General features: G+C 49.2%; 2 protein-coding genes across 4 annotated transcripts in view; one reads left to right on the top strand and one right to left on the bottom strand.

Annotated features, from left to right (window-relative positions):
• GAK (cyclin G associated kinase) overlaps positions 1–3,027 on the bottom strand; it is a 55,717-nt gene extending 52,690 nt beyond the window's left edge. The window contains 1 exon segment of the mRNA XM_040489902.1: positions 2,767–3,027. Within this exon segment, the coding sequence (XP_040345836.1) occupies positions 2,767–2,911 (145 nt within the window). The 5' untranslated portion in view covers positions 2,912–3,027.
• Positions 3,028–3,105: 78 nt separating this feature from the next.
• Positions 3,106–20,312, top strand: part of TMEM175 (transmembrane protein 175) — a 29,159-nt gene continuing 11,952 nt past the window's right edge. For 2 of the 3 annotated variants that reach the window (XM_040489944.1, XM_040489934.1), the window contains exons 1-3: positions 3,106–3,235; positions 18,185–18,345; positions 18,629–18,667. In XM_040489944.1, the coding sequence (XP_040345878.1) occupies positions 18,193–18,345; positions 18,629–18,667 (192 nt within the window). In that variant the 5' untranslated portion in view covers positions 3,106–3,235; positions 18,185–18,192. Of the gene's footprint in view, positions 3,236–18,184; positions 18,346–18,628; positions 18,700–20,312 lie in introns of those variants that run through there. The other variant, XM_040489949.1, reaches the window with a different exon arrangement.

Raw genomic sequence — 20,312 nt, 5'->3', positions numbered from 1 at the left:
ACAGAAAGAGAGAAAGCAAAAAGAGGGTACGTGAGCAGGGGAGAGAGAGGGCGGGAGAGAGGGGGAAGAGGGGGCAGGGGGGAGGGGGAGAGAGAGGGAGGGGGGAGAGAGAGGGAGGGGGGAGAGAGAGGGAGGGGGAGGGAGGGGGAGAGAGAGGGAGGGAGAGAGGGAGGGAGGGGGAGAGAGAGGGAGGGAGGGAGGGAGAGAGGGGAGGGAGACAATCTCAAGCAGGCTCCTCGCTCAGCACAGAGCCCAACACAGGGCTCGATCCCATGGCCCCTACAGTCAAAATCAAGAGTTGGACGCTCAACCGACTGAGACACCCAGGTGCCCCGTTACCTCTTCTAACCGCAGGAAGCAAGCAAGAATGTGCAAAATCCAAAGCAGGAGAACATAAAGACTGTATTCTAGAATCTGCTTGGACTCAGCATCTCTGACGCGGGTGTCATTCCCACTAACTTGTTTTGTTGTTTTTTAAATGAAAACTTAAAACCAACTTTCGAAAGGTTAGGAAGCTATCTGGCTCCGAGTTCTGTCCACAACCCATTTCATATCACAGATGCAAAAAACAATGCTTTCTTCCTAAACCACTGACAGCAAAACGTGATGTACCGTAAATTCACCTGGGGCAACACCTGACACGAACTGATATAGGGCTATTTAAAGACTTAATCCCCCACAGTGAGGATACTTATCTAAGTACAAACATCTGATTTGATTATTATTATTAAATACATTCCCAACTCCTGTAGAAATATACAGGATATACAGGATGTCTATTATCTTCTGAACCCTAAATAATTCTAAAGTTGTCAACATGTGTACCCGAGGGACTGAGTTTGGAACTCCCCACGTTTACACAGGACAGCAAGAATTCCCACGTTCCAAGGCTGAGGTTTTACAGGAAAGACTTGACACGAGTTTCTCAACATTTCAGTTCCGAAAGAGGCTTCACAACTTTAAAGGCTACACGCCAGCTGTTACATGCTTTACATAAAGAGGAAATCTACAGCTCATAATTGTACTGGTTATGTTTATCTCCCGACTTGTCTAGATAGCAAAGGGAGTGCGTTCTTTTGCACAACCACATCGGCTGGTCCCATTTCCTTATTCTGCGTCCCAGTGTTAAGCAACTTAAATGGTGACAGCTTCCTGCTCCACAAGACCCCCCCCCCCGGGGTCGGATTAGGGAGGGGACGCCCCCTGCCCCACCCCCAGGGCACATTCTCTCCCCTCTCACCTCAGTTTGGCCCTCTAGACCCCTCACCACTGCCTGTCCTGTCCCAACAATCCTCCAGGGCTGTGCGGTCCTGTCATTAGAGGGTGTGTCTAATTTTAAGTTCCAGGAGGCAAAACCCACCTACTGTCCACTATGCATTTCTTAAAAAACAAGACAACTGTCTGGTATTTTCAGAATAAATGAATTGATGTGAGGGAACTCTCATTCTAACAGATACCACCCCTCAGAATGTTAACAGAGGTACTGGCCTCACCTCTGAAGACCTTGGGTTGCTGTTTTTTTTGTTTGCTTTTTTTTTACCAAATCACACCCAAAATCTGTTGCTTTTTTTTACCCACATGGAAAAACAGCATGTGCTGATGCTGCAGCCAGAACATCCCCTCAGGTCTTTAGGAATAAGGTGAACGGTCAGCTGGTGTGGTTTCCTACCTCAAACTGAGCATAAACGGAAGCAGGGGTGGCCACGTGACAAGCTGAACCTGAGGTCCGGAGAGCTACCGGACAGGTCGGCTCTCTCGCCCTGTACCACTCCCTCGCCCCGTGTTAATTCAGGGAAATGGCGTTCTGTTTCAGTACCAGCCCCAAAGACAACTGTGTTTAGCCATTAAGCATCCCAGCTAGCAAAATGTGACATACCCCCGTGGGCGCCCCCGACAATACGTAAGGAAAATCCAGAAGAGAGAATGGGATCACATCGACGTTGGCAATAGTCTCTGTGTGAGGAAGAGAAAGAGAAACAGCAGGCAGAAACAAAGATGACTAAAGAACGGCCCGGAAATCTCTCCGTGCCTGACGAGTCCAGCCTGCAAGGCTCCATACAGCTCACAACTGCTGGCATGCCCTAGCTTACACGGACTCACAAACAGAGATCAGGGCAAAGTGAAGCTCAGGCGGCAAGAGGAGGGAGCTAGGCTGTGGGTCACAGCACCGTCTACGCCAACATCCAAGGCAGTCAGGACTGCAGCCATCCTCACCAAGCTGCACGAGCACCCACGCCCAGGACCCTGAGAATCGAGGGGAGCTGGCCCGATGTCCGGAGATCCAGTGCTGTTCCACCGCCCCCCGCCCAATGGCCCAAGATGTGAGGGGAAGGGCCATGACTCCCATAGGTTCCCTTCCTTCTGCCTCCACTGTGGCCCCTCACCTGCTCACCACCCCCTCCCCGCTGCCACGGCTTTAACTGCGGCCGCAGGCCAGCCCCACACCTGCTCTGACTGCCACGCCTCCCACAAGGAAGTGCCCGGCCCTACGCCCGGCCTCACTCACCTTCGGCAGTCGCTCCGGGTCGGCCTCACCCTCTCCCCCCCCCCCCCCCGGGGGGGCCCCCCCCCCGCCCCCCCCCCCCGGGGGGGGCGCCCCGGGGGCGGCCCCCCCCCCCCCCCCCCCCCCCCGCGGCGACCCTCCCCCATCCCCCGCCGCGCCGGGCCGACCCGCACCGGAATCGGCCTGACCCCGCCCCCTCCGGGCCGGCCCCGCGCCCGTCCGCCCCCACGCTGGCCCCCCCCTCCCCCCGGCCCGGGCCTCACCCTCGGCCAGGACCCGCCGCACCCGCAGCCGCAGTTCGCCCAGCTCCACCGTCTGCCCCACGAAGTCGGTCTGGTCGCGGCCGGCAGCACCGCCCAGAGAGCCCGGGCCCGCCAGGAAGTCCAGCGCAGACTGCAGCAGCGACATGGCTACGGCCCCGCGGCGGGCGCCGGAGCGGGGAGCTCGGGGTGCAGCTGCGTCCGGGTCCGCTCAGCAACCGCCGGCCCCGAACCGCACCATCTTCCGCCCCGACGCCGTGACGTAGGCCCGCGGGGGGCGCGCCGCGGCCCGGAAAGACGCCAGCGCCTCACTTCCGCCGCGCCGGGCGTCGGCGCGCGCGCGGAGCGCTGGTGGCAGAGCGCGCCTGCGCGGCGCCGCGGGTCTCGTGAGGGGCCGGCGACCGTCCGGCTCGGGCGCCTCGCCGACCGGAACGCAGACGCGCGTGACAGTGGCCGCGGCGACCGTGCGCAGGTAGTCCGGCTGCGGGCCCGGGCCCTGACGGTTCCCCACTCCCACGCGGTCGTTTCTGCGGAGGCTGCTTCTCAGGGCGCCCTGGCTTGAGTGAGCGCGGCCGCCCCCTGGGTGGCCAGTCCCGTGGGGGTGCGCGGCGCGCGCGAGGGGCTTGCGGGCCGCGGGCGGGTGTCGGGGAACGCTCGAGCGACGTTTCGTTCTGCCTCTTGGAGGTGGAAATCTCCCGCGGCGTGTCGTGAGTACGATTGCGAGCCCCGGGCACGCTCCCGGCTTGCCGTGGCGGGGAGTCCACAGTAAGGGTCTTTTTTTAAAAAAATGAGGTGGTTGCTACCAGAAGACTGAAAAACTTAAGTTAAACACACACACACACACACACACACACACGCGCGCGCGCGCAACAGTTTGCCAGCTTCTGTAGGAAAATCCGGTCTGGCAGCCTTGGCACCCAGACCCCGAGTGTCACCACTCACCCAGAGCTGCCCCCTGAGGTAAGACACCAGCGTTTGCCTGGCCCGCTTGGCTCTTTGTGTCACCTGGCTGGTTCGTGGAGGCGTTGAGGGTTGCAGCCCCCTCTGTGTTCATCGTCAGCCTGGAAGCCGCGTCTCCGTTCTCTGCGATTTCAAGTTGCTAAAATTGTGTTTCCAGACGAACGGGGCTCAGGGGCTTAGTTCACACCGTGCCGGCCTGTACGTAGTGGCTTATTTTTTTTTTTTTTAATGTTTATTTATTTTTGAGACAGAGACAGAGCATGAGCAGGGAAGGGGCAGAGAGAGAGAGAGAGACACAGAATGTGAAGCAGGCTCCAGGCTCTGGGCTGTCAGCACAGAGCCCGACGCGGGGCTCGAACTCATGAACTGTGAGATCACGACCTGAGCCGAAGTTGGCCGCTTAACCGACTGAGCCACCCAGGCGCCCCTGTGGTGGCTTATTTTAACGCTCCTGCGGGACCTCGGACAAGAAGGCACCACATGGTCACTCCCCGCCCTGCGGCCTGTTTCTGGGCACGGGAAACCTGCCCGACGGTATCGTTACTTGGCCAAGGCCGACGGGTGTTGCCGCTAGGATTCCACCCACGTCGTGGCTTTTCCACCCAGGGCGTTTGTCTGGTGGCGGATGGCGAGGGTCGGGCTCAGGAAAGCAGCCTCGCGAGGGACAGGTGCTGGGACGTCCTCGGCTCGTCGCTGGCAGTTGGCGGTCTTAAGAGCTGAAGGGAGCAGAGCCGTAGGCAGGCAGAAAGGTGTTAGAACATTCAGAGCACAGACCAGCCTGAGGGCAAGGAGCCGCCAGGGACGCGGGGAGAAAACCGCAGGCAGGAGCGTTGTGTCATGGGAGTCACAGAAAGACGTCTCCAGGGGCAAAAAGCCATTTAAAAGTCAAATAGAAAAACACAAGATTTCCACCGGGTTTAGCAACGATGAGGTGCTAAACGATGAGGTGATCTTGGTGATGGTGTCAGGAATGGCTTCGGAGGACTGTTGGGGTGGAAGCTGCAGGTCACGATAGGTGCAGGAAAAAAGAAATGAGAGAGGTGAAGAGGGGTGGAGAGTGGAGGCGACCCCAGAAGGGGGGGGGGGGCCCTCAGATGGGAGACCCTCGAGCTGCTGGAAGCTGGCGGGAGGGAGCCAGCGGAGGAAGTTTGCTGGTGCAGAGGAAGGGGAATAATGAAGAAAGCCTCCAGAAGGTAGGAGGGGAAGGACGTCCAGAACGTAGGGCCGTAAGAAGACACTTTGCATCGTGGACACAGGTGACGGCGTAGGTGATAAACGCTATGTGTTTGTCGCAAGTGAAGGGGTTCTCTGATGTCTTCTGTTCTCATGAACGAGGAAGACTAAATGCCTACGGAAAAGGAGAAGGTGAGAGAGCTGAGGTTTGAGCAGCGTGGAAAAGATCCAGCAGAGCTGCTGGGGTAACCCTAGGACACAAGTCACTGGAAAGCTGAGAGTTCGAGGGTTCCTTTGAATTTGGAGGCCATGAGTTGATCCTCACGTGACCTAGGATCAGGTGGAGATTTCTAAATGATGGAATTGCCCTGGAGACCACCGTTTGCTCAGACTGGTTATTTCGGGAATTCTTGCGGAGCACCTTGATACACTGACACTGCACAGGCACTGTAGTAACAACAGTTAACCTGTCTCCACGCCACGCTTCCTTCCTGGGCTCTTAGGCACCTGTCGCTCCACATCTCCCCTCATACCCGTGTCTAAAACTGAATTTATGTCTTCATCTGCAAGCCTATTTCTCTGTAGATTTCACAACAAAGAATACTGTCCGAAATCAAGAGGATCATTTCATGGGGCTCCTGGGTGTCTCAGTCAGTTGAGCGTCCGACTTTGGCTCAGGTCAGGGTCTTACGGTTTGTGGGTTTGAGTCCTGCGTCGGGCTCTGTGCTGACAGCTCAGAGCCTGGAGCCTGCTTCCGATTCTGTGTCTCCCTCTCTCTCGGCCCCCTCCCCCACTCACTCTCTGTCTCTCTCTCAAAAATAAACATTAAAAAAAGAACTCTTTTGGGGCTCCTGGGTGGCTCAGTTGGTTGAGCATTCGACTTCAGCTCAGGTCATTGATCTCACGGTTTGTGAGTTCGGGCCCCTCCTCAAGCTTGCTCCTGTCAGCTTGTCAGCACAGAGCCCGCTTCGGATCCTCTGTCCCCCTCTCTCTGCCCCTTCCCTGCTTGCGCTGTCCCAGACTAAATAAATATTAAGAAAAAAAAAAAACTCTTTAAAAAAAGAGGATCGTGTCATAATGATGAACTGGTACATTCATCAAAAAGACATAATAACCCTAAACAGTTTTGCATCTAATAATAAAACTTTAAAATACATGAAGCAAAACCAGGTTGTTTTTTTTTTTAACAAAACCCAACTGTAAATTTAAGTTGTAGGTTGTAGCTGGCGATTTCAATACCCTTATCTTAATAAATGATAGAACAAGTACCAGAAAATCACCAAGAATATAGTTGAATGATACCATCAGCCAACTTGACCTAATGGACATTTGTAGAACACTTTACACAATACCAGCAAAATATACATTTTCAAGTGTATATGTGAAGAACATTTACCAAGATGGATAATCTTCTGGGCTACAAAACAAGTATGTTCTGGGGCACCTGGGTGGCTCAGTCGGTTGAGCATCTGACTTCAGCTCAGGTCGTGATCTCAAGTTTGTGAGTTCAAGCCTCACATCGGGCTCGCTGCTGTCAGCCTGTCAGCTCAGAGCCCACTTCAGATCCTCTGTCCCCGCCCCCCACTTGTACTCTCCTCCAAAATACTTTAAAAAGGAAATTATGTTCTATGACCACAATGAAATTAAGTTAGACATCAGTAATAGATATCTGGAAAACCTGAATATTTAGAAGCTAATAACTCATTTCTAAATTACCCATGGGTCAAAGGAGAAATCAGAAGGAAAATTAGAATTTTGAAGTGAATGAAAATAAACGTGCAGCATTTTAAAATTTGTGGAATGTGGCCAAAACACGACTAGAAGATAGTTCTCAAACCAATAATTTTAGCATTCATCTTAAAAAACAGGAATAATAAGCAAATGAAATCCAAAGCAAGTACAAAAAGGGAAATAATAAATGTCAGAGTGGAAACCAACGAAATAGAAAACAAAAACAGAGAAAATCACTGAAAGCAAAAGCTGATTATTTGCGAAGATCAACACAATAGAGAAATCCCTGGTCATATGGAACCAGAAAAAGAACAGACAAATGATTAATAACATGAATAAGAGAAACGATAGAGGAGCTCCTGAGTGGCTGAGCTCCTGGGTGGCTCAGTTGCTTAAGCATCTGACTTCAGCTCAGGTCATGATCTCACGGTTTATGACTTCGAGCCCCTGCTTCGGGGAGTAACCGAAAGAGGGAGAGGGAATCCCAAGCGGGCTCTGCACTGTCAGTGCGGACGCCGATGCGGGGCTCAAACTCACAAACATGACCCGAGCCAAACCAAGAGTCAGACGCTTAACTGACTGAGCTACCCAGGTGCCCCTTAAAACACTTTGTAGCACTGGGTCATGATCTCACCGTTTGTGAGACTGAGCCCCGCATCAGACTCTGAGCTGACAGAGTGGAATCTGCTTGGGATTCTCTCTCTCCCTTTCTGCCCTTCCCTGCTTGTGTGTATACTCTCTTGAGCAGGTGTTCTATCTCAAACTTAATAAAACATTTTTTAGCAAGTTGAATCCCAACACTATGAAAAGAATATTGCATCGTGACTAAGTGAGGTTTTTCCCAGGAATGCGAAGTTAGCTTAGCATTTGGAGATTGATCAGTATAATTTACACTATTAACAGTTAAAAAGACTACATGGATCATCTTAATAGACACAGAAAAAAACATGATAAAACCCAACATCCATTCCGGTTAAAAAAAAAAAAAACCTGCTAGCATACTAGGAATGAAATGAAACTTCCTCAACGTAATAAAAGCAGTTATGAAAAACCTACAGCTGGTGTATAGAATGATGGAAGACTGGACCTGAAGAAGCCAAAGTTGTCAGGTCTCACCACTTGTGTTCATTATCGTGCTAGATATTCTAGCCAGTGTATTGGAGCAAGAAAAAGCTTCCAGACTGAAAATAATGAGTAAGTTTATTTAGGAAGATGACACGATCATTCACATTCGCTTGCCAACCTTGGTACTATTGACAGATGATTCCTTGTTGGGGTGAAGATGTGCCATTGTCTAGTGCATTGTTGGACATTTAGCAGCACCCTATCTCTATCCCCTAGATACCATTAATACACGTCACTCGTCACAACCAGAGATGCTTCCAGAGATTGCCAAATGTTCCTTGAGGGGCAATGTCACCCTCAGGAGGGTGGAATCTACAGAAAGCTACTAGAACTAGCGAGTTCAGCAAGGTTGCAGGGTGCAAGATTAATATGCAAAAGATAAGCCACGTTATTTCTAGATAACTGGCAACAAATATGGGAAGTTGAAGTTAGGGGGAAATGCCATTTACAACAGCATCAAAAAATACTAAATGCTGGGGTTCCTGGCTGGCTCAGTCAGAAGAGAGTGCGACTCTTCATCTCAGGGTCATGGGTTTGAGCCCAATTTTGAGTATAGAGATTACTTAAGTAAATAATATTAAAAGTATATTAAACTTTAGAAAATGTATGAAATGCTTGGGATAAATCTGAAAAAAGATACATAAGACTTGTGCACTGAAAACTAAAAAACTTGACTGAGAAACACCTTAATAAATGGAGAGAGTATACCATATTCATAAAGTGGGAGATTCAGTATTGTTCAGACTGATTCTTCTCAGATTGATTATAGATTCAGTGTAATTGCTGTCGGAATCCCATCAGACTTCTTGTAAAGATTGGCACACTGCTTCTAAAATTCATTTGGAACTGCAGAGGAGGGAGAATAGTCAAGTTTGAACCTTTGTTCAAATCTTGTGACTTTTTTTTTTAATGTTTTTATTTTTGAGAGACAGAGAGAGACAGAGCATGAGCAGGGGAGGGGCAGAGAGAGAGAGGGAGACACAGAATCCGAAGCAGGCTCCAGGCTCTCAGCTGGCAGCACAGAGCCCGATGCGGGGCTTGAACCCATGAACCACGAGATCATGACCTGAGCCAAAGTCAGATGCTTTAACCAACTGAGCCACCCAAGCGCCCCTCAAATCATGTGACTTTCATTGCCTAACTTCAATACTTTTTATAAAGCCACAGTAATCAAAGTAGTGTGGTGTTAAGATACGTAAGTAGGTCAGGGGCGCCTGGGTGGCTCAGTCGGTTGAGCGTCCGACTTCAGCTCAGGTCACGATCTCGCGGTCCGCAAGTTCGAGCCCCGCGTCGGGCTCTGGGCTGATGGCTCAGAGCCTGGAGCTTGCTTCCGATTCTGTGTCTCCCTCTCTCTCAGCCCCTCCCCCGTTCATGCTGTGTCTCCCTCTGTCTCAAAAATAAATAAACATTAAAAAAAAAAAAAAGATACGTAAGTAGGTCAATGCAACAGAATAGTCAGAAATTGGCCCACAAGTGTATATAAGGTCAATTGATTTTTTAAGATGTTTATTTATTTTGAAGGGAGAGGGGCAGAGAGCAAATCTCAAGGAGGCTTCCTGCTCCATGCAGGGCTCCACACGGGGCTCGATCTCATGACTACGAGATGACAACCTGAGCCAATATCAAGTTGGATGCTCAACTGACAAAGCCCCCCAGGTGCCCCAAGGTCAATTGATTTTTGATAAAGGAATAAAAGTAATTGAAGGAAAGGGAGTCTTTTCAAAAAATGATGCTGAAAAAATTGGATATTGTATGTTAAAAATTGTTAATCCGTTATCTTGCATTATGCAAAAATTAACTCAAAGCGTCATAAATCTAAATGTAAAACCTGAAACCATAAAATTTCTAAAAAGATGTATGAGAATTTTTATACGATACTAAAGCACAGTTGAAACAGTTAACCTGGACTTAATCAAAATTAAAAAGTTCAAAATATGGTGAAGACATTCTTACGTAGGTGAACGCAGTCAGACTGAGAAGGCCCCACAGTGTATGGTTCCAACTACAGGACACTCTGGAAAAGGGAAAACTATGGGGACAAAAAAGATGAGTGGTTGCCAGGGGCTTCTGGGGCAGGGAGGGGTGACTAGGGCAGGACAGGGTTTCCAGGGCAGTGAAGCTTCTGAATGGTGCTATAATGGTGGATACAAGTCCTATGTGGTCAAAACCCGTAGAACTGCGACACGAAGTGAGCCCCATTGTGAGGTATGCACTTAGGCTGCTGGGGTGTCAGTATTGGCTCATCAGCTGCACCAGCTGCACCGCGCGAATGGGAGATGTTAATAACGGGAAACTGGAGGGGGGGTGATGAGGGCATATATGGGAACTCTACTCTCTGCTCAACTTCTCTACAAATCTAAAACTACTCAAAAACACAGCCCATGAGGAGCACCCAGCTGGCTCAGTCTGTGGAGCCTGTGACTCTTGATCTTACGGTCGTGAGTTCAAGCCCCACATTGCATGTGGAGTGTACTTAAATATGTTTTTAAGTAACCTATAAATTTAATACATATATATAAACATATATAAATACATATATGTGTGGATAGTGTCGTGAGAATGAAAAGACCACCCAGAACGGAGAAAGTATTTACAAATCACAGAATGGACTTGTATCCGGAATGCATAAACTTTACCTACATCTTGCATACGTGTGTGCATACGTGTGGATATACCCAGAACGTATATATACAGCAGACATATAAGGAAAGCACATAATCTGTGCATAATCTTCACGGTAATTTCTGCACTCCTGAACAGGCACACACGAGTCTGGGATTTAGTCCTAACGTACTTCAGGTGCTTCTCCTAGTTTGAGTTTGGTGCTCCAACCTTACCAAACTCTGCACTTGGCTGCACACCAAGCTGTCCCCAGTTCCTTTTTGTCTTTCAATAATTCTTACAGCATTGTTTGAGGATTAAAAGCTTCTACATACAAAGTACATGGGACAAGTCTTGGCACATAGTAATTGATAAATGTCACTTACTCTCATTGTTGTCATTTGTCATCAATATTTGCAGACTCAGCTCTAGCATGTCCCATTCTGTGAGCTTTCCCAGACTCCATGCTCCCATGGCACCCTAATGTGCTCGTCTCCTGCCCTGTTGGCTGATTGTCCTTTTTATCTCTGCCTGCAGCGCTTAGCACAGTGCATAATGCCCTACAGGGCTGTAAGCCTTCAGTTACCTCCTATCACATGAAATTTCAGCTTCTCCTCCTATTCCCGTAGGATTTTAAAATTCTTTAGTCTTTTCTGTCTTAAAAAAAAAATCACGGGGGCGCCTGGGTGGCTCAGTCAGTTGATCTCGGGATCATGAGTTCAAGCCTCACGTTGGGCTCCACACTGGGAGTGAAGCCTACTTAAAAAAAAAAAAAATCCCTCAACTCCATGCTCCTCTGCTTTGTCTTGTATTTTTTCTTTTATTATCAGGAGTCTTAAAAACTTGCGTGTGACAAAAGTAACATGTTTTGAGCACTTAATGCTAGGCACTAGGTTTTTTTTAACCTTGGTAAAATACACATGATAAAATTTACCATCTTAACCATTTGTAAGAGTACAGTTCAGTGAAATTAAGTACATCCACATGGTTGTGCAACTATCCCCACCATCCATGCATAGAATTCTTCATCTTGCAAAACGGAAACTGTTCCTATTAAACGGTAACTATCTTCCTCCTGCCCCACCCAGCCTCTGGCAATCACCATTCCACTTTGTCTCTATGAATCTGACTACTCTAGACCTTGTGTAAGCAGGATCTCACATCCTTTTGTGAGTGACTTATTTCTCTTAGCATAATGTCAAGCCTCATCCATATTGTAACATGAGAATTTCTTTCATTTTTAAGGCTGAGTAATATTATGTTGTATGTGCGGATATACCACATTGCGTTTAGAGGCTCATTGTAGATAAGCACTTGGGTTGCTTCTGCCTTTTGACTGTTGCAAATACACTGCTATAAACGTTGGTGTACAAATGTATGTTCAAGTCTCTGCCTTTAATTCTTTTGAGCATATACTCAGAAGTGGAATCACTGAATCATATGGTAATTCTATGTTTAAGTTTTGGAGGAACCAGACTATTTTCCATAGCGGCTGCACCATTTTACATTCCCAACACAAGTATGCAGAGGTTCCAGTGTCACCACATCCTCCCAGCCCTTCTTAATTTTCATTATTTATTTTTATTATAGCCATCCTAGAGGATGATTATCTCATGACTTTGATTTACTTTACTACAACTTACTAATGTTGAACATCTTTTCATGTTCTTATTGGCTAGTATATCCTCTTTGGAGAAATGTGTATTCACATCCTTTGCCCATTTTTTGAATTGGGTTGTCTTTTTACTGTTGAAATTTAAGGGTTCTTTATATATTTTAGATGCTAAACTTTTATCAAATATACGATTTGTAAATATTTTCTCCCATTCTGTGGATCATCTTTTCAATTTATTTTTTGGGTTTTTTTTTTTTAACGTTTATTTATTTTTGAGAGAGAGAGAGAGAGTGTGAGCAGGGAGGGGCAGAGAGAGAGGGAGACAAAGAATCCGAAGCAGGCTCCAGGCTCTAAGCTGTCAGCACAGAGCCCGATGCGGGGCTCGAACTCACAGACCGCGAGATCATGACCTGAGTGGAAGTTGGACGCTTAACCAACTGAGCCACCCAGGCGCCACTCGTCTTTTTGATTTCTTTTTTTTTTTTTAATTTTTTGTTTGTTTGTTTGTTTATTTATTTATTTTTGGGACAGAGAGAGACAGAGCATGAACGGGGAAGGGGCAGAGAGAGAGGAGACACAGAATCGGAAACAAGCTCCAGGCTCCGAGCCATCTGCCCAGAGCCTGAAGCGGGGCTCGAACTCACGGACCACAAGATCGTGACCTGGCTGAAGTCGGACGCTTAACCGACTGCGCCACCCAAGCGCCCCTTTTTGATTTCTTTAATAGTGTCCTTTGAGGCAGAAAAGTAAAAATTTTGATGAACTCCAATTTCTATTTTTCTTGTTGTTTGTACTTTTGGTGTCATATTTAAGAGTCCTTTGCCAAGTGCAAGGCCATGAAGATTTTCTCTCCAGGTTTTAGCTCTTATATTAAGGTCTTTGATTCATTTTTAATTAATTTATGTGTGTGGTATGAGGTAGGATCCAAATTCATTCTTTCACATGTGGATATCCAGTTATCCCAGCACCGTTTGTTGAAAAGATTGTTCTTTCCCCATTGAGTGGTCTTGACAGCCTTATCAAACACCAGTTGACCATGAATGGAGTGGTTTATTTCTGAACTCTCAGCTCTGCCCATTAATCTGTGTTCTATGCCGGTTCTGCCCCGTGTTGATTACCAGAGCTTTGTACTAATTTTTGAAATTGAGAATGGGAGCCCTCCAACTTTATTCCTCTTGTTTTGGCTATGCCATAAATAGCCAAAGGTTCCTCAAATTTCCATGTGAATTTTAAGGTCAGCTTGTCAATTCCATGTAGAAGGTAGTTGGAATTTTGGTAGGGACTGCAATTAATCTGTACATCAATTTGGGGAGTATTGCCATCTTAATAATATTAAGTCTTCCAGTCCGTGAACAGAGGATATATTTCTATTTATTTAAGTTTTCTTTAATCTCTTTCAACAATATTCTGTGCTTCCTTTGTTCCTTTCTTTACTATTTTTGATGCTATTATAAATGTAATTGTTTTCCTAAGTTTATTCTCAGACTGGTTGTATACATTTCTAGTGTGTAGAAATGCAGTTGGTATTTGTATATTGTTTGCTGTAACCTTCCTGAAGCCATTTATTTGATCTAATAGTTTTCTTGTAGGGATTCCTTAGGATTTTCTTTGTGCAAAATCATACCCTCTGCAAATAGAGATAGTTTTGCTTCTTCCTTCCCAATGTATATGCCTTCTATTTCATTTTCTTGCCTAAGAAATAGCTAGAACCTTGGCAGCATTCTGTTGAACCATGTTGTCTCGTCCCTGATTGCGGGCAGGCCGTGGTCAGTCTTCCGCTGTTGAGTGTGACGTTAACTGCGGGTTTTCTGGAGATGCCATCTATTAGGTTGACAGAGTTTACTTCCATTCCTAATTTGTTGAATGTTTTTATCATGAAGAGGTGTTGGATTTTGTCAAATGCTTTTTCTGCATCTATTGAGATGATTGTGTAGTTTTTGTCTTTGGTTCCTTTGATGTGGTATATTACAGTCATTAATTTTATATTTTAAACCAACCTTGCATTCTTGGAATAAATCCCACTTGTTCATGGTATATAATCCTTTTAATACATTGCTGGATTCCATTTGTTCACATTTTGTTGAGAATTTTTGTGTCTATATTCAATATTTACTGGTTTAAAAAAAAATATTTGAGAAAATTTAAACATACAAAAATGTCTAAAAAACAATGTAATGGACATGTTTCCCAAAATTAGTGCCTAAAGAAACACATGTTACTTTTTCTCTTATTTTTTCAGCACAGATTTTTCTCCTTGCCAACCCCCCTTCCTCTGCCCTCTCCTCTTTCTTCCCCCTCCCTTTTGAAAAGTAAGGTGTCAAGAGTTCAGTGCTGGCCGTGACAGAATAAGCCACCTACAGGCTTTCTCTCCTGCTGATTACAGGTAAAAACCTGGACAAAATACTAAAAGAAAAACTATGGGGTGCAGATAGATTGGTGAGGGTAGTTGAAACTTGGAGCAGTGACCCACACAAGTGTGAGTTTTCTACTTTTCAGTCTCTTTTCCCCATGGCTTTGGCCCTAGGCCGGCCACCCGCTGTTGGGCTGTGCTGTGAGAGTTGCTGCTGCTGCATAGACAGCAAACACTCGGAGAAACTGCCATCTTTTTGCCTAGAGGAACCGTGAAAAGGGGCCCAGTGAGCAGAAGCATGTGAACGAAAGAGAACTAAAATATTAGAACAATTTTGAAAAAGAAGACCGAAGCTGGAAGACTCACTCTACCAGATTTGAAGATTTAATATGAAGCTGGGGGCTCCTGGGGGGCTCAGTCGGTTAAGCATCTGACTTCGGCCCAGGTCATGATCTCATGGTTTGTGAGTTCAAGGTCTGCTTGGGATCTTCTCCCTCCCTCTCTCTCTCTGCCCCTGCCCCACTCGTGCTTTCTCTCTGTCTCAAAATATATAATTAAACTTGAAAAATATTAACCCCAAATCTGTCGTACACTGAAATTAAAACCTAAAACACTAAAACTTCTAGAAGAAATAAGGAAATCTTTGTCATCTTGAGTTAAGCAAAGCATTGTTAGATATGACATCAAAAGAATGATCCATGAAAGAACAGTTGATGAATTGGACTTTATCAAAATATAAAACTTCTGTTTTAAAAACTGGTAAGGGAATGGAAGACAAGCCACAGGCCGTGAACAAATATTTGCCAATTACATATCTAACAAAGAACTTTTAACCAGAATGTATAAAGAACTCTCAGGGCGCCTGGGTGGTTCAGTCGGTTAAGCGTCCGACTTCAGCTCAGGTCACGATCTCGCAGTCCGTGAGTTCGAGCCCCGCATCAGGCTCTGGGCTGATGGCTCAGAGCCTGGACCCCGCTTCCGATTCTGTGTCTCCCTCTCTCTCTGCCCCTCCCCCATTCATGCTCTGTCTGTCTCTGTCCCCAAAATAAATAAACGTTAAAAAAAAAAATTAAAAAAAAAAAAGAACTCTCAAAACTCAATACTAACACAAATAACTTCCCCCAAAAATGAACAAAAGATTCTAACAAAAATATACACAGATAAAAGGCACATGAAAATGCCCAATTAGTAGGAAAATGCCACACAAGGTATAATACACATTTTTAGTACAACTAAAATAAAAGGTTAATTTTTTAAAATTTTTTCATGTTTATTTTTGAGAGAGAGCATGGGAGCCCACGTGAGTGGGGGAGGGGTGGAGAGAGGGAAAGGGAAACAGAATCCAAAGCAGTCTCCAGGCATAGAGCCCGACACGGGCTGGAGCTCGGGAATGACAAGATCATGACCTAGGCCGAACTCGGACGCCCAACCAACTGAGCCACTCAAGAGCTTAATTGTTTTTTAATCCTACCAAACTAGGGGTGCTTGGGTGGCTTAGTTGAGTGTCCCAACTCTTGATTTCGGCTCAGGTCATGATCCCAGGGTCGTGGGATCGAGCTCTGTGTCAGGCTCTGCGCCGAGTGTAGCCTGCTTGGGATTTTGTCTCCTCTGCCTCTCTCCCCCATGCTCGCGTGTGCTGGCTCTCTCTTTCTCTCTCTAATTTAAAAAAAAAAAAAGTTAAAAAAATAATGAAATAAAAACTACCAAACTAAGCGCCGGGGAGAATGAGGACAAGTTGCAGTTTCGTGTGCTGCCAGTAGGGGGTGCAAATGGTACAGCCTCTCGGTTTACCCAGCAGACACATTCTGAGGTGCTTACTCAAGAGAAATAAAAACATGTTTCGCAAATGGCTCTGTGCAAATATTTACAGTGCCTTTATGCATAGCCACCCCAAACTGGAAATAACCCACGTTTCTAGCTAGTGATTGGATGAACAGAGGGGTCTATCCATACAGTAGCATTAACTACACAGCAATAAAAAAAAGTCAGTGCTCCCCCAAAACGGGTGAATCCCAAGTGCATCATGCTAAGTGAAAGAAGCCAGACTCCCAAGATTCCGTGGATTGTGAGTCTGTTTCTGGGACAGTCTGGAAAGGGCAGATTATTGTCCCATTACTGGGTCACTACTGCTGAGGGTAGCAGGAAGCACAGTGGTGGCCGGGGTTTGGGGTGGAGGAAAGGAAGGCTGGACCGCAGAGGGCCTGCTTGGGGACAGAGCTGCTTTGTGATTGAGGTCCTGGTTACACACCTGTGTGCAGTTGTCAACGGTTGGTAGAACTGCACCCCAGAAGGGGTGCCCTCTACTGTGTGTAAGCTGTAAGCAGCGAGTAAAGTGACAGATGCCTTCTTGATGCGGCTGCAGCCCCGTTCCCAGCCCAGCCCCCCGCAATCCCACCCCCCGCCCCCGCCCAGGTGATCACAGGGCTGTCCTGAGCTGGTGAGTGCTGTTATTGCGTATGTTTCCATCGTCTTACTGTGCGTGTGTGTGATCACAAGGGGAGCAGATGGTCTGTGTGTTTTAAACGTTTACATAAGTGGTATAATAGTATGTGTATCTTCTTGCGGCATCATTTATTCCTCTCAACATCGTGTTTCTGAGTTTTATACATGTAGCTTTGTTTCACTTCACTTCCTGTGTCGGTCGCTCGGGCCGCCCTCACAAAAGCCCACGGGCTGGGGCCTTACACGTCGGACATTTCGTTCTCACGGTTCTGGAGGCTGGAAGTCTGAGGTCAAGGTGGCTGCCTGCAGACGGCCGCCTTCTCGCTGTGTCCTCACAGAAGACAGAGACACCTGTCCCCTCTCCCCCACATCTGTGAGGACACCCGTGCCATCTCGGGGCCCCACCCTCATGACCTCATCTAACCTCATCCCCCCCCAAAGGCCCCCCTGCTGGCGCCACCCCATGGGGTGAGTAGGGCTTCCACATAGGGCTTTGGGGGACACAGACGTTCACTTCGTAGCACTTTTTAACAATTCGTTTAGCGTTCAATAATAGGCTGGGTGACACATTAAAATAAACTACACACCGCACACTCGTGTGCATCCGTTTCCTAGAGGCTACACCTAGAAATGCAGCTGCCACCTTGTGGGTGTACATGTCGCGGTGTGGTCTCCACCCCTGCCCAAGCCTGTGTCCTCATGGCCTCGCCACTCTTGGTGGACTTCTGCGGACCTTAGTGGTACCTCATTGTTCTCACTTGCCTTTCCCCGGTTGATAATGAAGCTGAATATCCTTTCTGTTTATTCACACTTTGTTTCTCCTGCCCAGAAATTGCCAGTGAGCCTTCTTTATCTGGTTCTGGGGGTGGGGTGTGTTTTTGTTCTGTCTTGTCATGGTGAGGGCTGGCACTTTGTCTCAGTGCAAGCCTCAGGGACTTGGTCCCATAGAACATCCTGCGTTTGGCCTACGGCCATACCACCCCGAACGTACCCAGTCTCGCCTGGTCTCGGAAGCTAAGCAGGGTTGGGTCTGGTTGGTACTTAGATGGGAGAACACCCCATGTTTAGGACGAAAGTGTCTAACGGCACGGTGTCTGGTGTTGGGGTCAGGGGTTTCAGGCGGTGACACAGCGGATGGAACACCCATCATGTGTGTGTGCCTTCTCGTTTCTCCCACTTCCGGGGGGGGGGACAGGCACAGAGCATGGCTCCCAGATGACAGTGCTCAGCAGTGAGGAGGTGCTCTTCCTGCCAGCTGGAAATACCGGGGTTCCTGGGAGAGGACAGCATGGCAGGGACCCTTCCTGCCCCTCGGGGTGGGTCCTTCCGGCCACGGGTCCGCCCTGTGTCTGCCACCACTGAAGCTGGCAGGGGTAGGCCCCCCAGGAGCACTCTGGCCTGCTCAGACCTGTGCTTCTTCCCAGGCCCCACCATGTCCGGGCCGCAGACCCCAGAGCCGGCCCGCCGCACGCAGGGAGACTCCCCCACAGGCACAGGGGGCGAGGACACCGCCGACGGGATCCAGCACTCACAACGCATGCTCAGCTTCAGTGATGCGCTCCTGTCCATCATCGCCACTGTGATGGTCCGTGTGCCGCGCCCCCCCCCACCCCCACCCCCAAGCCTCCTCTCCCATCAGGGCCCCTGGCCACACCCTCTCCAGACAGCCTTCTGGTAGAGCTCAGCCCAGCATAGACCCTGCCCTGTCTCGGCAGTGTCCTGGGGTCCGTCAGCCATTTGGGCAGCTGGACGGGTGGGGGAAGCAGTCCAGCACTGGCCCGAGTCCCCGACACCACGTCATTCAAGGGGTGGTCTCTGCACAGCCCAAGCAATGTCCCATGGCTCTTTTTGTGTGTTTGCTTTCGTAGATCCTGCCTGTGACCCACACGGAGATCTCCCCAGAACAGGTACTTGGGAACGGTGGTCTGCGGCATCGAGGGTGAGCTTACAGAAGACTCGGTCCACGAGCCCACTTCTAGGCTCCACCCAAGATGTGCCTGGCTGGGAGGGGTGGGACCAGGTCTTCTTCCCTCAGCAGCCCTGGTCGGCCCTAACCTTGGCCTGCAGACAGAGGCAGTGCCCTTGAAGTGAGCTTAGGGGTCAGCTGAGGACGGAAGGTCCGGCAGCCCAACAAGCTTCTGGTTGGCATGGAGACCTGTACCCTGTCACCCCCGGAGCATCCCTCCTACACGTTCAGGGGGCAAGGGGAGATGCTCCCAGCCGGGCCTCCCTGAAGCACAGGGACACGGGGTTTTTCTCATGAAGTAAGTGGGAAACAGGTTCTCTGAAGCAGTTTCCCCTTTATAGCCAACTTGGAACATCTCTGTCCTGTAAGTTAGGTGGTGGCGTATTCCCTCAGATTTGGGAAGATGCCTGAAAGTCCCTGGGCATCATGCGTGCGCCAGTGTGCCTCGCTCAGCCCCTCAGTGGACGGGGGTGTTGTTCAGTCTCAGGGGACGGAGGATGTGAGGTGCTGGGTCTGTCAGGCCCCGCAGCACAGCTGGGCGCTGGACTCCGGGGCTGGCCCGCTTAGCCGGGGTGCTGTTGGGAGTCGAAAGAGCCGCGTCATGTGTGGGAAGGCGACGGCACCCCTGGTAGGGTCTTGAGGAGAAGGAAATGGGAATGCGGGTCTAGCCTGGAACCAGCAGCCAGCACCCAGACAGCAGCTGGGGGGAGGGAGTGCCGGGGCACCCGCCTGACTGCACCAGCTCCAGAACCCCTCTGGAGGACACTCGTGCCAGGTCGGAGACCTCAGTGCTGCCACTGTCACAAGGGGTATGGCTGTGCGAGCAGGAGATGCCGGGAGGTGACACGGGGAGGCGTCTGGACAAACTGTCCCCAGTTGTCTGCACTGGGCCTGTCTTTGTGGAGAGCGGCACCTTGTTGTGAGGTCTCCGTGTGCACGAACCAAGCCAGAAGGTGGTGCGGTGGTCCGGGGACTCCTTCTGGGAGCCCAGGGCCGTAAGGAGGTGTCAGCCAGCAGGCGCTCCTCCCCATGTGGAGGGAAAGACTAGTCAAGGGCGGGAAACCCAGCAAGTCAAAAGCTGTGAGTCCTCGGTGAGATAGTGGGGTCCTGGGTGAGACCCCCTGATGCAAGTAGAAAACCAGCGAAAGTGGTGACACTGTCAGTTTTCCACTTTGAGCTTTTGCTGACAAAGCATCACATCCCATCTTGCGATTCCAAGGGTCCCAGCTTTGTGTTGAGCCCGGTTCTGTTTCCCCACTGCACCTGTGAGTCCCTTCTGACCAGGGCGAGGCGCACCGCGACCTCACCAGGCTTCACAGCTGTTTCAGAATTGGTTACCTGCAGTGCGCTTGGTGCCCTGTGCTGGCCCGGGAGTGCCCGGCAAAGACTCTCTGCCCCAAGAGCTGGCGCGTCGGGAGCTCCACACCAGGTCCCCAGATACGCACAGCGGGATGCAGGGCATCCCCCGATACGCACGACGGGACACGGGGCATCCCCAGATACGCACGACGGGACACGGGGCATCCCCAGATACGCACGACGGGACACGGGGCATCCCCAGATACGCACGACGGGACACGGGGCAT

Source organism: Herpailurus yagouaroundi, unplaced genomic scaffold (assembly GCF_014898765.1).
Source record: "Herpailurus yagouaroundi ecotype Mexico unplaced genomic scaffold, PumYag 28, whole genome shotgun sequence".
NCBI lineage: Eukaryota > Metazoa > Chordata > Mammalia > Carnivora > Felidae > Herpailurus > Herpailurus yagouaroundi.
The sequence above is the reverse complement of the archived record's forward strand: the minus strand, read 5'-3'. Positions and strand labels throughout refer to the sequence as shown.